The sequence below is a fragment of the Vulpes vulpes genome, chromosome 15 (assembly GCF_048418805.1).
Source record: "Vulpes vulpes isolate BD-2025 chromosome 15, VulVul3, whole genome shotgun sequence".
Taxonomy (NCBI): Eukaryota; Metazoa; Chordata; class Mammalia; order Carnivora; family Canidae; genus Vulpes; species Vulpes vulpes.
The window spans coordinates 90,374,726-90,392,656 of record NC_132794.1 but is presented as its reverse complement, the minus strand read 5'-3'; the positions used below and the strand labels follow the sequence as shown (position 1 = coordinate 90,392,656).

The 17,931-nt window shown below is 37.0% G+C and overlaps 1 protein-coding gene and 1 long non-coding RNA gene across 9 annotated transcripts in view; one reads left to right on the top strand and one right to left on the bottom strand.

The window, feature by feature from the left end:
* The window catches only part of CHUK (component of inhibitor of nuclear factor kappa B kinase complex), a 37,377-nt gene that overhangs the window by 632 nt on the left and 18,814 nt on the right, over nt 1–17,931 (top strand). For all 8 annotated transcript variants that reach the window (XR_003233938.2, XR_011997534.1, XM_025991998.2 and 5 more), the window contains exons 2-9: nt 5,994–6,088; nt 8,729–8,843; nt 9,518–9,587; nt 10,839–10,927; nt 12,111–12,200; nt 12,328–12,452; nt 12,638–12,745; nt 13,546–13,681. Coding sequence is in view for 6 of the 8 variants with exons in the window: in XM_025991998.2 (XP_025847783.2) it covers nt 5,994–6,088; nt 8,729–8,843; nt 9,518–9,587; nt 10,839–10,927; nt 12,111–12,200; nt 12,328–12,452; nt 12,638–12,745; nt 13,546–13,681 (828 nt within the window). In the remaining 2 variants the exon portion in view is untranslated. The remainder of the gene's footprint in view (nt 1–5,993; nt 6,089–8,728; nt 8,844–9,517; nt 9,588–10,838; nt 10,928–12,110; nt 12,201–12,327; nt 12,453–12,637; nt 12,746–13,545; nt 13,682–17,931) is intronic.
* The window catches only part of LOC112914815 (uncharacterized), a 28,599-nt gene continuing 21,430 nt past the window's right edge, over nt 10,763–17,931 (bottom strand). Inside the window, exons 4-5 of the long non-coding RNA XR_003233939.2 lie at nt 14,209–14,975; nt 10,763–11,155 (exon numbers count right to left, since the gene is read on the bottom strand). This is a non-coding gene — a long non-coding RNA (uncharacterized lncRNA). The remainder of the gene's footprint in view (nt 11,156–14,208; nt 14,976–17,931) is intronic.

The window sequence follows — 17,931 nt, the reverse complement described above, 5'->3', positions numbered from 1 at the left end:
TATTTGTAGGGGCTGGAAGAGACAAGGAAGGTTTCGGAAGCATCCAGTAGGCTTCAGATCTTGGAATGCGTTCTGAGTAGGGAACAGTGTGAGGATCAGCTTGGTGAAATGATCATGGCTTCCCAAGGGAAGGAAGTAGATTGGGCGTGAGGTGGAAGACAGCTAACATCGGAGTCAGGAATTTTGCTTCAATTTAATTGAAAATGTTTAAGCATTTAGCAGCAGTTAATAATCATGTTTGAGCCATGCATCTTTCAGTATACCAATAAAAGCTATGAAACCTTTCCCCAGCAAAATGCACAGTTGCACATCCCCACCACCTTATGTGTTGCCATTTGAGGGGGCTCATGCTCTCCTGAAGGATGTTCACAAACCTTTTAGAGGTATTAACCCTTGACTGATTATCTTTGCAGTGTTGCCTTTGTTTTTGTCATCTGTATTTTGTGTAAAATAATTATATACATCATGGGTCTGTTTGAAAGTTAAATAAGTTAATATGGGTAAAGCTAAGTACAATACCTGGCCTAAGTTAAGCCCTCAAGTGTTAGCTCCTGCTGCTGTTGTGTTGTTGCTATTGTCATCTTCTTTACCATTATTTTGTTTTCTTCTTTACCATTATTAATTAAACTTAAAAAAGGATACGTCAAGATGAAAGTGGCGCCCTTGGAAGACTGTTTTGTAAAAGATAAATCTGAGTGAAAAACACGGGACAAGATGAACAATTACAATATTATTAAAATGCTTGCAATTGGCTTGTAAAGGGAATAAATGAATTCAAGATTTGCTTGAATCATAAGGAATAGGCGTATGGGTAGAGAGCCCATAATATAGGATGGGAGGTAGGGGCATGGGAGTATACCTGGGAAAAATAGGTATGTTTGTGTGGCAGTCACAATGACAAATGTCAGTGATGGAGCTGAGGAAATGTTGTGAAGCAGCTTTCTAGATAGAGCATGGGAGGACATCTTGAAGAGAGGGAGAATGGGAGGTGAAGGACTAAGGCATTAAGTACTCTGACAGCTAAACAAGTAGTAAATTTAATAATTCTCACCATCAGAGAGTACATAAGGCACTTAAAGAGAAAAGAAGGAGCCAAGTACTTCCAGTGAAATGTTGCCTTTGGTGTTGTTATCTAAGCCTGTTCATTAGCCTGGTCATAAAAAAATATATGCTTGGTAGCTTGCTTTGTGACTGTTTTTCTTGGTCACTGGTTGGGGATAGATCAACACATCATTTTTTTAAAAAAATTGTGATAAGGTATATATAATGTGAAATTTACAATCTTAACCATTTTTAAGTGTACAGTTCAGTGGCATTAAGTACATTGACATTGGTATGCAACCATTACTACCATCTATTTCTAGAACTTTTTCACTTTACCAGTCTGAAACTGTATTCATTAAACAATAACTCCCCATTTCCTCCTCCCCCTACCCCCTGGCAACCACCTTTCTATTTTCTGTCTCCATGGAATTAATTACTTATTAAATGGAAGAGATTTGGGTTCCTCTAGAATCCTAGAAATCTCTCAGGAACTTTCCAGGTATCTAGACTGGTTCTTTCCTCAAATTGGAACATTTGACAACTGGGCTTGTAGTGGAAAGAGAAGAAATACTCTGTTCTAAGACTTGGAAATAGCTTCATTACTTTTCCAAGCCTGACTTTGGATTTGCCCTTAACAGTTTTCAAGATCTTTGTGTTTTGGTGGAAGCCATGTCCCCAGTATTTTATCTATATCTCTTAAATCACAATGAGGAAGAGAAAAGGATGTGAAATGGTTTATTTATCTGATTATTATGCTGGGATGGGTGCTGATGGTATCCCAGTCAACAAAAATCGTATTTTCTGCCCTCAAGGAGATTTCAAGTCTAGTGGAAGAGGTAGACACAAAAACACTTTAAGTACAGCGTGGTAACCTATATAACAAAGATATTTATAAAGTGATATGATAGAGTGGCAAAAATAACCAAAGAATTCTTCCTAGGGAATAATGTAGCACTTCTCAAAGTGTGTTTGGGAAAATTAGTCCTGTGAAATGCTTTGAAAAAAGGATACTGTAGTCAAATACATTGGGTAAATTCTGTATGTAATATTGTTTCACTTGGAGAGTGATAATCTACATTAGCATATTAAAAGCTCTGAGAAGTTCTTTAGTAAAGAAACTAATTTAATTTTGTATTTTCCAGTTTTTTTATTTTGGTAAAATAGATAGCATTTACCATTTTTATGTGTACGGTTCTGTGGTTATTATGTACATTCACATTGTTGACAACAATCACCACCATCTGTCTCTGGAATATTTCCATTTTTTAGAGCTTATTGTTTGTGGTTGTACCACATTGTCTCCATGGTGGTAAAAGCTTACATGGGACCTAACTACAGCCAGGTACCTGCTCAAAACGGAAGAAAGGTTGAAGGGAGTTAGGACTGTATTTAAGCTAGATTGTAGTGTGTCCTAATTCCTTTCTTCTTTCTTTTTTTTTTTTATTTTTTTTTATGATAGTCACAGAGAGAGAGAGAGGCAGAGACACAGGCAGAGGGAGAAGCAGGCTCCATGCACCGGGAGCCCGATGTGGGATTCGATCCTGGGTCGCCAGGATCGCGCCCTGGGCCAAAGGCAGGCGCCAAACCGCTGTGCCACCCAGGGATCCCCCTTTCTTCTTTCTTTGTATATGGACTGTCTTATTATCTCTTTTTCCCCTTCATCATCCTTCTGTTCTCATTTAGAATTTCCTACACAAATTAATGTCTTGGTTCTTCATCTATATACTATATTGTTTTTTCTTCCTCTTTGGGCCTAACTGCTCTTTCTGGGCTGCATTATTACTGTTGCCAGAATGTGATGAGTCTGGCTATTTCTGTAATGTGCATCAGGTTGGGTTTAATTTAGGTCAGAATTGACTAAATTACCAGAGCTATTAAGTTCATTTTATAGATACGGAAATAGAAATATGGCCATTGTTAGGATTTTTTAAGTGTCATTTGAAACGTAAAGATTAGGAACACATTTTGGAGTTTTTTGTTGTTGTTGGTTTGGTTATATTGAAGCTATTTCTTGCTCGTGAGGCCAGGTAGCCCTGAATTATCATCTTCATTCTAGTTACACTGAAGGCTGGGGTCCTTGTTAGCTGTCTTGATTAAGCTTAAAAAGGGGTTTGTTGGGGTGACTGGTCTTTGTATTTTTCTAGCTTTGTGTGGGAGACAGTTTTCTGAAGAGACCTGTAATGGGATCAGCCTCAGTTACTTTCTGCTTGTGTGCTTTGATATGTTTGAACTTTGATTGTTTGTTTCTTCTCAAGCCAACTTGGAACCTGAGAGTCTCACTTTTCATAACTTACAGCTTTTCTTAGTATTTCTAAACAAAAATTGTTAGTTACCTATGAACCAGGGTGACAGGTATGACTTTTCTTAAATCACTAAAAAAAGTAAAAGGGATTTGGTTCATTCTATAAAGAAGTGTTCATTTAAGTATTATTAAAAATCCTCAGCTCTAAATATATTAATACAAGAGGTCTTTTATTTTATTTCCTCTGAGAGAAAAAAATGTGTCTGTCTGATCTTGGGCATTTGACCTGTCAAGATTTTTTCCTTCTCTTTCTTTTATCTTCTTTTTTATTGCTTTTTATTTTAATTCCGGTAAACATACAGTGTTATATTAGCTTCAGGTGTACAATATAGTGATTCAAAAATTTTGTATATTACTCAGTACTCATTATTATAAGTGTACACTTTAATACCCATCATCTATTTCACCCGTCTCCCCACCTACCTCCCTTTCTGGTAACCATTGGTTTGTTCACTGTAGTTAAGAGTCTGTTTCTTGGTTTGTCTGTCTGTCTGTCTCTTTCTTTGCTTGTTTTGTTTTTTAAATTCCACATATGAGTGAGATCTTGGTATTTGTTTTTCTCTGGCTGACTTATTTAGCATTATACTCTAGCTCCATCTGTGTTGTAGCAAACGGCAAGGTTTCGTTCCTTTTTATGGCTGAATAACATTCCATTTTATACTACATCTTTATCCATTCATCTATTGATGGACACTTGGGGTTGCTTCCATAATTTTGCTATTGTAAATAATGCTGCAGTAAACGTAGAGATGTCTGTGTCCCTTTAACTTAGTGTTTTTGTAGTTTTGGGGTAAATACCCAGTAGTGTGATTACTTCATCATAGGGTAGTTCTGTTTTTTAACTTTTCACAGTACCTCTATACGGTTTCCCACAGTGGCTGCACCAGTTGCATTCCTACCAACAGTGCACAAGATTTTTCTCCACATCCTCATCAAACTTGTTGTTTATTGCGTTTATTTTAGCCATTCTGACGAGTGTGAGATGATATTTAATTGTAGTTTTGATTTGCATTTCCCTGATGATGAATGATGCTGAGCAACTTTTCATGTTATCTGTTGGCCATCTATGTATCTTCTTTGGGAAACTGTCTATTCATGTCTTCTTTCCATTTTTTAGTTGGATTACTTGTTTTTTGGATTTTGAATTATATCAGTTTTTACACTAACCTTTTACCAGATATGTCATTTCCAAATATCTTCTTCCATTCAGTGGTTGCCTTTTAGTTTGCTGATTGTTTCCTTTGCTGTGCAGAAGCTTTTTTTTTTTTTTAAAGATTTTATTTATTTATTCATGAGAGACACAGAGAAAGAGATGCAGAGACATGGGCAAAAGGAGAAGCCGGCTCCCTGCAGGGAGCCCAGTGCAGGACTAGATTCCAGGACCCCAGGATCACGCCCTGAGCCAAAGGCAGACTCTCAACCACTGAGCCACCCCACTGCCCCTGTGCAGAAGCATTTAATTTTGATGTAGTCTCAATGGTGTATTTCTGCTTTTATTTCCCTTTCCTCAGAAGACATATCTAGAAAATTGTTGCTATGGCTAATATCAGAGAAATTACTGCCTGTGTTCTCTTCTGGATTTTTATGGTTTCAGATCTCATATTGATGTCTTGAATCTATCTATCTATCTATCTATCTATCTATCTATCTATCTATCTATCATACATGCATGAGCAGGGGAAGGAGGGTGGACGGGAAGGTCAGAGGAAGAGAGAGAATTTTAAGCAGGCTTCATGCCCAACATGGAGCCCAAAGAGCTTGATCTCACAACCCTTGAGATCATGACCTGAGGCAAAATCAAAGAATCAGATGCTCAATTGACTGGTGGGCCCTGACCTCCCTGTATTTAACCCCTTTTGAGTTAATTTTTGTGTATAGTGTAAGAAAGTGATCCAGTTTTATTCTTTGCATGTAGCTATCCAGTTTTCCCAACATCATTTGTTGAAGAGACTATCTTTTTCCCATTGCATATTCTTGCCTCCTTTGTCATAGATTAATTGAACATATAATTGTGTTTTTTTTTTTTTTTCTGGGCTCTCTCTTCTGTTCTATTGATCTATTTGTCTACTTTTGTGCCACCATACTGTTCTGATTACTACAGCTTTGAATATAACTTGAAGTCTGGAATTGTGTTATCTCCAGTTTTATTTTTCTTTTTCAAGATTGCTTCAGATATTCAAGATCTTTTTTGTGAAATCTTTAGGATTTTCTACGTATAGTATCATGTCATCTATAAATATTGAAAAGTTTAACTTCTTCCTTACTAATTTGGATTCCTTTTATTTCTTTTTGTGGTTTGATTGCTGTGGCTAGGGCTTCCAGTACTATGTTGAATAAAAGTGAGAGTGGACATCTTTGTCTTATTCCTGATCTTGGGGTAAAACTCTCAAGTTTTTCCCCATTGAGTATGATATTTGCTGTGGATTTTTCGTATTATGGAAGCTGGGGTGAAGATCACTTTTGAAGCATTACTTTAATAGTCTTAATGATTTACCCAGCAAAAGCACGTCTCAAGAGAGCTGTGGATAAATTTGTTGAGTTAGTAAAGTAAGAGTTTTGCTTCCTCAGGTTGACATTTCTTTTATAGCAAGTAAATCCGCACAAGAACCTAATTAATATTTTTTTCTCTGTTTTTCTATTTTGGCAGGAACTTGATGTTAAAATAGCAATTAAATCATGTCGCCTAGAACTAAGTACCAAAAACAGAGAACGGTGGTGTCATGAAATCCAGATCATGAAGAAGTAAGTGTATTTGATGACTTATATTTCCCCAGTTCTGCAGCCCAGGCAGATGCCATCATAAGAAAGGAGGGGAGGAATCTGTTCTTCTCAGGATATTTTGGTGAACATGCTTTTTTCTTTCTTTTCTATTATGTTTTAAATAATAACATCACATTATGATTAGTTTTAATTTTAAAAGTCAGTTAAGGGGACATCTGGGTGGCTCAGCAGTTGAGCATCTGCCTTTGGCTCAGGGCATGATCCCAGAGTTCTGGGATCAAGTCCCACTTGGGGCTCCCTGCGGGAAGCCTGCTTCTCCCTCTACCTATGTCTCTGCCTGTCTCTGTGTGTTTCTTGTGAATCAATAAATAAAATCTTTTTTAAAAAATACAGCTAAGGGGGCACTTGGGTGGCTCAGTCAGTTAAGCAGCTGCCTTCAGCTTAGGTCATGATCTCAGGGTCCTGGGATTGAGCCCTGCATCAAGCTCCCTGATCAGTGGGGAGTCTGCTTCTCCCTCTGGACCTCCCCCCAACTCATGCTCACTCTTTCTCTCAAATAAATAAACTCTTTTTTAAAAAAAAGCCAGCTAGATATTCTCAAACTCAGCTCTCTGTGGATGGAATCTTTTTCTTATGGATATTGGGCAATGTTCATCAGTTATACTTTCTTTTTTTTTTTTTTTTTAAAGATTTTATTTATTTATTCATCACACACACACACACACACACAGGCAGAGGCAGAGGCAGAGGGAGAAGTAGGCTCCATGCAGGGAGTCTGATGTGGGACTCGATCCCTGGACTCCAGGATCACACCTTGGGCTGAAGGCAGCGCTAAACCGCTGAGCCACCCAGACTGCCCTCCATTATACTTTCTAGTTAAATATAACCACTATTCTCATTTCTTTACTCCTACCTACTTTTGTTGAATAGTGTATGTGTTGCTTCATACAAAATTACCCCAAAACTTAGTGGCTTAAAACAACTACCATTTAGGGGCACCTGGCTGGCTCATTCAGAACAGCATGTGACTCTTGATCTTGGAGTTGTGAATTCAAGCCCCATGTTAGGTGTAAAGATTACTTAAATAAATTTAAAAACAACAACAACAAACATTTAGTATCTCACAATTTCTGTGGCTTAGGAATTTGGGAGTGACCTAGCTTAGTGATTCTGATGCAGGAGATCTCTCTTGAAATACCCTAAAATGTTGAGTGGAGCTACAGTCATCCAAAGACTTGAATGGGGCTGGAGTATCCACTTCCAAGCTCATTTATATGGCTGTTGGCTAGAGGTATCAGTTGCTTATCATATGGGCCTCTGTGTAGGGAAGCTTGGATATTTTCATGACGTGGCAGCTAGCTTTCCCCAAAGTGAATGATCTGAGAGAGAGAGAGCAAAGTGAAAATACAGTCATACAACTGCTAGCTAATAGAGTCTGGATTTGAAATAAGTACTTTCTGACTCTAGGGTCTTTTTTTTTTTTAATTTTTTTTTTTAAATTTATTATTTATGATAGTCACACAGAGAGAGAGAGAGAGGCAGAGACACGGGCAGAGGGAGAAGCAGGCTCCATGCACCGGGAGCCCGACGTGGGATTCGATCCCGGGTCTCCAGGATCGCGCCCCGGGCCAAAGGCAGGCGCCAAACCGCTGTGCCACCCAGGGATCCCTAGGGTCTTTTTTCAATTCACTATTAAAGTACTCAAACTTGGCTATGTGACAGAATCACCAGGAAGCCTTGCTAACTGTATAAATACTCAGGCCCTACACATGGAGAGTCTGTTTCCTTAGGTCCCTTAGGACTGGGTAATCTATTCCAGTTTTGAGATCCATTGCATTGATGGTGATGATGATGATGATAGTGGCTGGAATGATGTATCATTAAGTTAAAAAAAAAGATGTTAGAAAATGTAGTTAGTATGTAGTTAGATATAACATTTATTTAAAAATGTGTTTATGTACAGATTAAAGCTAGAAGGAAATACGCCCAAATTTTAATATATTATCTCTGGGTGACATTGTAAGTGATTGTGGGAGAACCAGTATGATATAGACTTTGGAGCCACACTGTCAGATTTGAATCCTTACTTGACCACCTCCTTGCTGTGTGATCCTATATTACTTAACCAATTTGTGCTTCAGTTTTCTGAAGTGTGTTGAGACTATTAATGAATTTACCTATAGTAGGATTATTGTGACTAGTAAATGAGTTAAAGTATGTAAAGTAGGTACTGCTTGGCACATAGAAACGTAATAGTAGTGATAGTGATAGTGTTTTTATCTATATTTATCTACATTTTTATCTATTTTATTTATTTTTAAAGATTTCTTTATTTTAGAGGGAGTGGGCAGAGGCTAGAGAGAGAATCCCAAGCAGATTCCCCGCTAAGCCTGATGCGGGACTTGATCCTCTAACCCCAAGATCATAACCTGAGCCAAAACCAAGAAGCAGACACTTAACTGACCAAGCCGCTCAGGTGCCCTTATCTATATTTTATTTTTGAAAATTATTAATTCTTAATTATAAATGAGAATGAGAAATTAGAATATTATAAATAATGCCAGCCGTTCTCCCCACTCTGCCCCCCAATTAACTACCATTTCAAACCCAGTATCTTTTCATTAGAAAAAAAATGTTTATGATGTTTTCCCCTTCTTTTAGGTTGAACCACGCCAATGTTGTAAAGGCCTGTGATGTACCTGAGGAATTGAATTTTTTAATTAATGATGTACCTCTTCTAGCAATGGAATACTGTTCTGGAGGAGATCTCCGGAAGGTAGTGTGGATGCCTTGAGATGATGAGATAGTAAATCATGAACCTTAGCAATGCTTGAATCATATTTAATATGATGATCTAGAATAAAATTCAGTAAACTATGGCCTGTAACCTGTTCTTACGACTGTTTTTTTTACTACAACATCAGAGTTGAGTAATTATGACAGAGACTTGTGCCCTGCAAAGCCTAAAGTATTTACTGTATGGCCCTTTATTGGGAACATTTGCTACCCCTGATTTAGAATATGCATTTTTTGGTAGGTGATAGTGTTTGTAGGATGGGAGTGGATTGATGGTGTTAGACCAAAATATCCATGTCTAAGATGTTGATAAAGAAGTTGTGTTTTTTAAAAAAAAATTTTTTTTTTCTAGCACAAATCTTTCTCGTGTCATTTTAAATCTGCTGTAGGGCTGTTTTTAAATATGTGAGGTTTTCAACCTTTTTCACCTTCACATACTTTCCCCTTTTATCTCTACCTGTGTAAGTCTTGTCATGAAATTAATTTATTCTCAGTATGGTTTTGGTGATTTTTCTCTTCTTACATTTTCTTAATTGTGACATTTCTTAGTGTATATTCTCTTAGTGTATATAGTGATTAATGCGTTGCTACTGCTGCCCAGCAGTATTAGCAGTATACATTTTTAGATTTCTTTTTTTTTTTTTTTTTCTTCAGCTACTCAATAAACCAGAAAATTGCTGTGGACTTAAAGAAAGCCAGATACTTTCTTTACTGAGTGATATAGGTATGTAATCAGTTTGAAAATACCATCATAATTTAGTGCCCCTTTGGTTTATAAAAGGATCTATATACTACTTGGGAATTAAGAATTTTTGATGTACTATACAAAGCATACACTTTTACCATCTATAAGAAATTATCAGAAAAATTTAACTCTTGTTGATGCTAAAACTAGGATATTTTATTTTTTTGCTTTTCGCCAGGAGACCATTTTTTGACTAATAGATGCTCTAAGTGCTAACAAAGAATGGTGTGAAATGACCTTATTCAATTTTGCTCCCCCTTCTTCTCTGCCTAGCATAGTAATTTTATTTACCAGTGACGTTGCATCTTTTAGTTATAGGTTCTCAAGTCAACTTGTAGGATAAAATTCCTTTTTAATAAGAATTAGTCTGGGACACCTGGGTGGCTCAGTAGTTAAATGTCTACCCTTGGCTCAGGTTGTGATCCCAGGGTCCTGGGATCAAGTCCTGCATTGGGCTCCCTATAGGGAGCCTGCTTCTCCCTCTGCTTATGTCTCTGCCTCTCTCCATGTGTCTCTCATGAATAAATAAATAAAATCTTTTAAGAAAAAAAAATTACTCCTGAAAAATCCTTAATTAGGCCCTTGGAAGTTCAGAAGCCAAGAATATGTTTCCCTATATATTTTTTCTTTTTCTTTTCTTTTTTTTTTTTTTTTTTTTTAAGATTTTATTATGAGAGAGAGAAGCAGAGACACAGGCAGAGGGAGAAGCAAGCTCCATGCAGACAGCCTGATGTGGGACTTGATCCCAGGACCCCAGGATCACACCCTGAGCTAAATAAAGGCAGACACTGTAACCACTGAGCCACCCAGGCCTTCCTCCCTATATATTTTTATTTTGTTTCTTTTTCTAGGTCATGGAGGTCAAGTCTAATTGAAGAGGATGATTTAGGTGGGAGGGAAAACTAGGGGGACTTATGTAATTCTACAGTATTTGTTTAATATTAACTGGATTTTCTGTGGAGAGACTATTAACTGGTATAATACCATTAATCATATAGTTTTGATGGTCTGTGTAAATAGGAGCATCAGAGGGGTGCCTGGCTGGCTCAGTTGGAGGAGCATGCAACACTTGGTTTTGGGGTTGTGAATTCAAGCCCCACATTGGGTGTAGAGATTACTTAAATAAAAAAAGAGTTTGAACATCAGAGAAGATCTGTACAAAATGTGAGATGAATTTATTTTTAATTCAGTGTTTCTGTTACCTCAAAATACATTTTAAACTTTATTTAGGGTCTGGGATCCGATATTTGCATGAAAACAAAATAATACATCGTGATCTAAAACCTGAAAACATAGTTCTTCAGGATGTTGGTGGAAAGGTAGGTAAAACCTGAACTGTTACATGCCAATTGAATATAGATTCCCTGGTATAATTAGTCTTTGAAATCTGGTGCCTTTCCATAGCATTTTATACTTTTTCTTCCCCAGCCTTCATTTCACTGAACTGTGGTTTTGTGTTTAGATGTTTGTCTCCTCTTCTAACACAGTGTTTCCATTAGAGAAGGAACTGTCCCTATCTTGCGCACTTCTGGTTTTGAATACAGTATCTAGTAGAGATAATAGACAATGAATAAAAATAATTTGTTAATCCCTTACAAAGCACATCCAACACACCACACACACACACACACACACACACACACACACACATCCTGGATTTGGTGAAGTATATTTACTTAACTATGTTTCTTATTTAAGAAAGAACAACCTCATTCTCTTCCCTCAAATTCTAAGTGCTATATATAAGTAAAATTCAAAACCTTGATTTCTCAGATTCTTAAATGAGCCATCTTGAGAAGAACCAGAAATTATGCATTGACTCCTGGAATACTTGTATTTATCACAATAATTTGAGCAGTTTTCTTGTGACTAGCACCCAAGTTCCATTCCAATAAAGATGTAAAGCCAAGAGTCTGAACCTTGAATTGGATTGTGTGGTCTTTAGTTAGTGATGATGGTGATCAGTTGAGGTGATGAAACTGATGGTGCTTCTTAAGAGCCTTTCATGTATGCTTGGCACCAACTATTTCTTCTTCGTTTGCATCCAAAGTCTTCAGGATATTCCTGAAGTTAGATAGGTCTTTACTCACTTAGTGGTATGATTCTTTTTCAACTTTGGAAGTCACCCTTACCTTTCCCTTTTGGTTTAATGGATCGGTCTTATTCTGAATATGCCAAAATAAAAATTAATAGTCTATACTTAATTTTTTTAACATTTTTTACCATGCATCAAAGGAACTGTGTTATTCTTTTCTTTCACTATTTCATTGAATCCTAATAATAATTTTGTGAAGTAAAGATCATTGGTAATATCATTATGTAGGAAAGTGAGAGAAGTTAAGTAACTTGATCAAGATCATATAAGTGGTGCAGCTCAGGCTTGAAATATGTTTGTGATATTCCAGAGCTCAAGCTTTTCCCCACCACCCTCTCCAGAGCCTTATAAGGATATTGTTGCCTTTCCTTTTCAAATTTCTCACTTAATACTTAATTGTTTTACAGATTATGCATAAAATAATTGATCTAGGATATGCCAAAGATGTTGATCAAGGAAGTCTGTGTACATCTTTTGTGGGAACACTGCAGTATCTGGTGAGACATTAATTGTTTCTTTGAATTCATGTTCTTACTTCTGAAGGTCATGAATATAGTAGTCCAAAAATAAAGTAGCTCTTCTCTTCTAGTGTTGATGTTTGAAGCATTTTTTTTTCTTTTTAAGGCCCCAGAGCTCTTTGAGAATAAGCCTTATACAGCTACTGTTGATTATTGGAGCTTTGGGACCATGGTGTTTGAATGTATTGCTGGATATAGGCCTTTTTTGCATCATCTGCAGCCATTTACTTGGTAAGAAATGGAAGAGAACTTTGGTGTGCTTAATGGTAAAGTAAATTTTCAGTTACCTGCTTTTTTTTTCTTCCCCCTTCGTATGTGTAATTGCCTTTTAAACACATAGTTGAATAAAATTAAATGGCAAAAAAAATCTTAAGAGTATGAGAATGAGTTGTCAACTGAGGTAACTTGTTTTATAGGCATGAGAAGATTAAGAAGAAGGATCCAAAGTGTATATTTGCATGTGAAGAAATGACAGGAGAAGTTCGGTTTAGTAGCCATTTACCTCAACCAAATAGCCTTTGTAGGTAAGTATATTTTAGTTGAGAAAGTTCACCTCAGTTTCTTTAGGATTATAAAAGAACAGTGGAATTGTCTGTTTCAAGTAGTATTGTGCAGTAAAACTTCCTGTGATGATGAAAAGTTTTATGTCTGTGATGGCCACATTGAACACTTGAAAAATTGTAGTATAAGACAGGAACTCAAATTTTTTTTTTGATTGTTTATGATATTTATGACTGCTTTGGGGTACATGTCAGTTGAGTTGTGCGTAATCAATATGTGTTTGTCATGTGTGGTCGGCTTTGTCCAGCTTCTATCACTCAGAAGCTGTTTGAGAATGTGGCCACTTGGGTCGAGTTTACAATTCTGGGTATTAGGCAGAGTCCAGGTACACTGCCTCCTAAGCAGAGGTTCCAGGACCAGCTAGGAACTCAATTTTAACTTTTATTTAATTTTAATTAATTTTAATTTAATAAATGCAAATAGCTGCTTGTGACTGGGGGCTATATTGGACAGCACAGGTCTAGTGGAAACAAGAACTCCTGCTACAAGAAGATTCCTGGGATACTGAAGTAAATGAGTTCCTTGGACAATAGAACTGGACTCACCTATTGAAGTTGCCAGTACTTACATATGTAGGTTTTGGGTTGTTTTTTATGGAAAAAAGTTTGTCCCCTGTCATTTCATGAATTACTTGAAAGTAAGACAAAATGATACAGATGAGTAATGAGAAAGGACATGGACAACCTATAAAATTACCCTTTTCACAATAATGAAAGAAAACTAGAATATAGTGATTTTCACTCTATTTTTGTATGCTTTCTAGTTTAATAGTAGAACCCATGGAAAACTGGCTTCAGTTGATGCTGAATTGGGATCCTCAGCAAAGAGGAGGACCTGTTGATATTACTTTGAAGCAACCAAGATGTTTTGTATTAATGGATCACATTCTCAATTTGAAGGTTAGTTTGAATGTGGTCTGCTTCATAAAACTTGCATTGAAGTTAACAAATTTATTTGGAAAATAAACATAAACATATTTTAATGATCTTTTCTGATGCTTATTTGAAAAGAAAATTATATTTTTAGAGCTCATACGTTTTTACTTCTTTAGTAAGTCTTCTCAGTTTTACTTTTAAGTGGTCTTTGTTGATTGCTTTTATGAAACATCTTTTAGATTTTCCCCTTCTTTGTATTGGTGCCATTAGACCTCATTCATTTAAGGTGTAATCATACCAGATTTGGTTTGCTGAGGAAGTTTCCTGCCTGGCTTTCATGCCTCTATACTTTGTCCCAATCCTACAGTCCATGCAGCATGAACTACCCATCTCATCTTCTGAAAATGCTTTTTTATTCTTCTGTCCAAAAAACCAACATAGTTCTTCTTGCCTCCCAAGTCAAATCTAAACTGATCTGCCTACCCCTTTTGGAGCTTTTCTCATGCAGATCCACCCCAACCAAGTACTTGCCCCAGACCTGCTTCTCTTACCTCTTACTTCTCTAGGACCAACTTGTCACTGCTCCTCACACCATCAAGCACATTATCCATTTTTGTGCTTTGACGCTGCTGTCCATCTGCCCAGAATGATCTCTGTATTTGTGTATCTCCTCAACTACACTGGCACATATTCAACTCTCCTTTTCTCTGAACAATTTCTGCGACATAGTTTGTCATTTAATCATATTTACTATATCTTCTAAATATTTCTCATCTTCCACTCATGCCTCTCCGTATAGGTTGTCTTCTTTAATATTGGGATTGTTCTTGGGGATCCCTGGGTGGCTCAGCGGTTTAGCGCCTCCCTTTGGCCCAGGGCGTGATTCTGGAGTCCAGGGATCGAGTCCCGCATCGGGTGCCCTGCATGGAGCCTGCTTCTCTCTCCGCCTGTGTCTCTGCGTCTCTCTCTCTCTCTCTGTCTCTCATGAATAAATAAATAAAATGTTTGTTCTTACTACTTTTATTAACAATTGTTCACCCTCACCCTACCATCATGCTATCCCTGATACTGTTCTGCTGTACAAAGCAGGCCATGTATCAGGTTCTCAGTAAATATTCACTGGTATGAATGAGAGGCTCTATTATGCTGTATACCCAGAAACAACTCTCATCTGCAATCTTTTCATAGTTATTGATTGGTTAGAGTAGATAGGGTTCCTAAAATTGGAAGAATCTGTGGTGTGGGCTCAGTGGTGAGCATCCAAGGCCATCCTGGAGGCAGGAGGAGGCTAGTTGAGGGTGGGGCTAAATTTTATTTTCTGGAAAAAAAAAAATTGAAATGAGAAATTATAATCATGTAAGGTTTTACTGTAACGTTGGTATACTTTAGTAAATAGGAACTTGGGGCCATGTTGATGTTATTCTTTGCTAACTCAGAAAAGTTATCTGGCTTCTTGATTTGGGTTTCTTCTATTGTGCCAAGGAATAAATCATTCCTTAGTGTATAAGCCCAGCGGATTTGGTGATCCATTTTAGGTCTTTGTGTCCCCTGAAAATTTTTGTCTTTTATTCCAGATTTTTTTCAGACTTGTCATGGTGATCTTAACATCATTTCCACTTTGTGGTGTTTGTGGAGATGTGCTTGTTAGAGAGCATAGAGAAAGAGCCCTCCTTATATGTTTTGTGGTCTGTAGACTTCAGTTTGCAGAACCACTCTTTACCTGTCTGTGAATCTGGGGCAAATATATATTTATCTATTTTTAGCTCAGGTACGGTAGGTAATATCTTCTTTAAAGGCTCAATATTGTTGTGAGGCTGTGCAGGATAAGGAATGTATAGGGTACTATTCATAGTAACTTGGGGATGCTTCTGAGATATGATAATAGAGCTAAATTTTGAAAGATAAGTAAGACTTAATCAGGGGAATAGGCAAGGAGAGAGACTTACAAATGGGAATATCATGAACACAGAAACATGAACTGTAAAACAATTTGTATTATAGGACATTTTCTGAGGTGTTTATTATGTTGTTCAAAAAGGGAATGGTGTCTGTTTGATTTTCATTTAAAAAAGAAATTTTAAAAAGTTACTAGAATACCTCTTTCTTTTTAAAAAATTTAGAGTCTGATTACATGATTTTCCAACTGTGTATTATGAAAAACTTTAAATATATAGGAAAGTTGAAAAATGTATACTGAACTTGCCACTGAAGATAATGGTGAAATAGAAGTATTTAATTATTCTTTCTTTGCCTGATCTTTCATGTTCCTAAGTATAACTATACCCTAAGTGGCTCTCCTTGGTTTTCTCTTTTTCCATATTACTTTTTTCTTCCTTTCCTTTGTAATCTTTTCACTTGTAGAACTTTACCGATAAGCTGAATATAGATAACTTCCAAATTTATTTCCTCAGGTGTGACTTTTCTGCAGAGTTCTTATAGCTACTATATAACTATACTCGGGGGTTTCACTGGCACCCAAGACTTAATTTAAAAAACTGAACACATTTGGTCTATTAAATCTCTCCTACAGCATTTCCTCTGCCTCTTGCACTGTCATCTTTCCAGTTATCTAGGTGGGATGGCTTGTCTGACTATTCCTTCTTTTTCAACTGTGTATCCAATTATTTTCTTAGGTTTATCTTTTGAATGTTTCAACAATTCTGAGCTTCTCAGGTTCTCAATTTAGAAGGCCTTACATAGTTCCTCTTTGCATATTGAATAAAGTCCAAACCCTTACATTTAGTATTCAGTATCTCTCTTGGTCTCCTTTCACCCTATACTTGCAGCCTTATCTTTTATTATACTCTAAGGGGGCATAATTCTAGGTACATTGGAACCAGATTATTTATATTCCTTTTTTTTTTTTAAGATTTATTTATTTGAGAGAGAGAGAGCAGGGGGAAGGGCAGAGAGAGAGAAGAGAGAATCTCCAGCAGACTGCCTGCTGAGGGTGGAGCCCAATGCAGGGCTCAGTCTCATGACCCTGAGATCATGACCTGAGCAGAAATCAAGACTCAGGTGCTCAACTGACTGAGCCACTCAGGTACCCCTGGATTATTTATATTCTTTGGTTATGCTCATCCCTTTCTACCTCTGTGCCTCTGCCTACTTTATTTTCTACCTAGAAGAACCTTTCTTCTTTCAATTTTTCCTTATTCTAATCTTCCTTCCTTTCCAAAGTTCAGCTCATAGTGCCTCTTCTATAAAGCGTCCCTTTTCCTTCCACCACGTAAACTCCTTTGGAAACTGCATGATAGGGACGCCTGGGTGGCTCAGCGGTTGGGCGCCTGCCCTTGGCTCAGGTCGTGATCCCCGGATCCGGGATCGAGTCCTGAATTGGGCTCCCTGCGAGGAGTCTGCTTCTCCCTCTGCCTATGTCTCTGCCTCTCCTCTCAATCTGTGTCTCTCATGAATAAATAAATCTTTAAAAAAAAAAAAAAGGAAACTGCATGATACTTTTCATTATAATAGTACATTTAGCATTTTGCCTTGTATTTAGTTCCCTTAATGTTTCTTAGTATCTTCTATTTGGCCATTATCCTGTGGAGGGCAAGGATCATAAGTTATTTAATTTGTATACTCACCACCACCCTAACACATTGAATATTTACCATAGTAGTCACTCATTAAATAATTGAGTGAACAAAAGGATAAATGTAAGTTGTATTTCCTCTCTATTTCTTTGGCTCTCTTATGGCTCAGCTTTGGTTGTGGGATTCCATGATTACTTACCTAGTTTAACATAAACCCTGTGTAAAAGTGTATATCCACCTTAGGACATTGATTCTCAGTTTCTGCTATCGCTAGTAGGGGCAGCTGTCATAGTATAAAATATGTCTAGGATGGGAAGAAATGGACGGTCTCAGTTGAAATACTGGTATTATAAACCCATGACAACTTCGATAATTCCCTTCTCTTCCTCTCACCTTTTTCAAGCATAAAGGTTAATACAGAAGGAAAGTTAATGCTTTACCTCTGTAATAAGCATTTCTAGCAGAAATAATTTTAATCTAACAATATACTATATTTAATTATTGTTTAATTGAATTTAAAGAAAAATGTAATTTTAATCATTTGCATATGCTAGTTAATATAATGTACTGGAGAAACATAGGTATTAACTTTATATAGTTTATCTAAGGACAGTAGAAGGAAGAGGATTTAAAATCATATTGTCTTCAAGAGATTTCTTAGGACTCTGGTTTCTCTCTTTGCCAAAATGGAGATTAGATCTAATTAACAGTATGTTATGTGAAAGCACTTTGTAGTTAGCA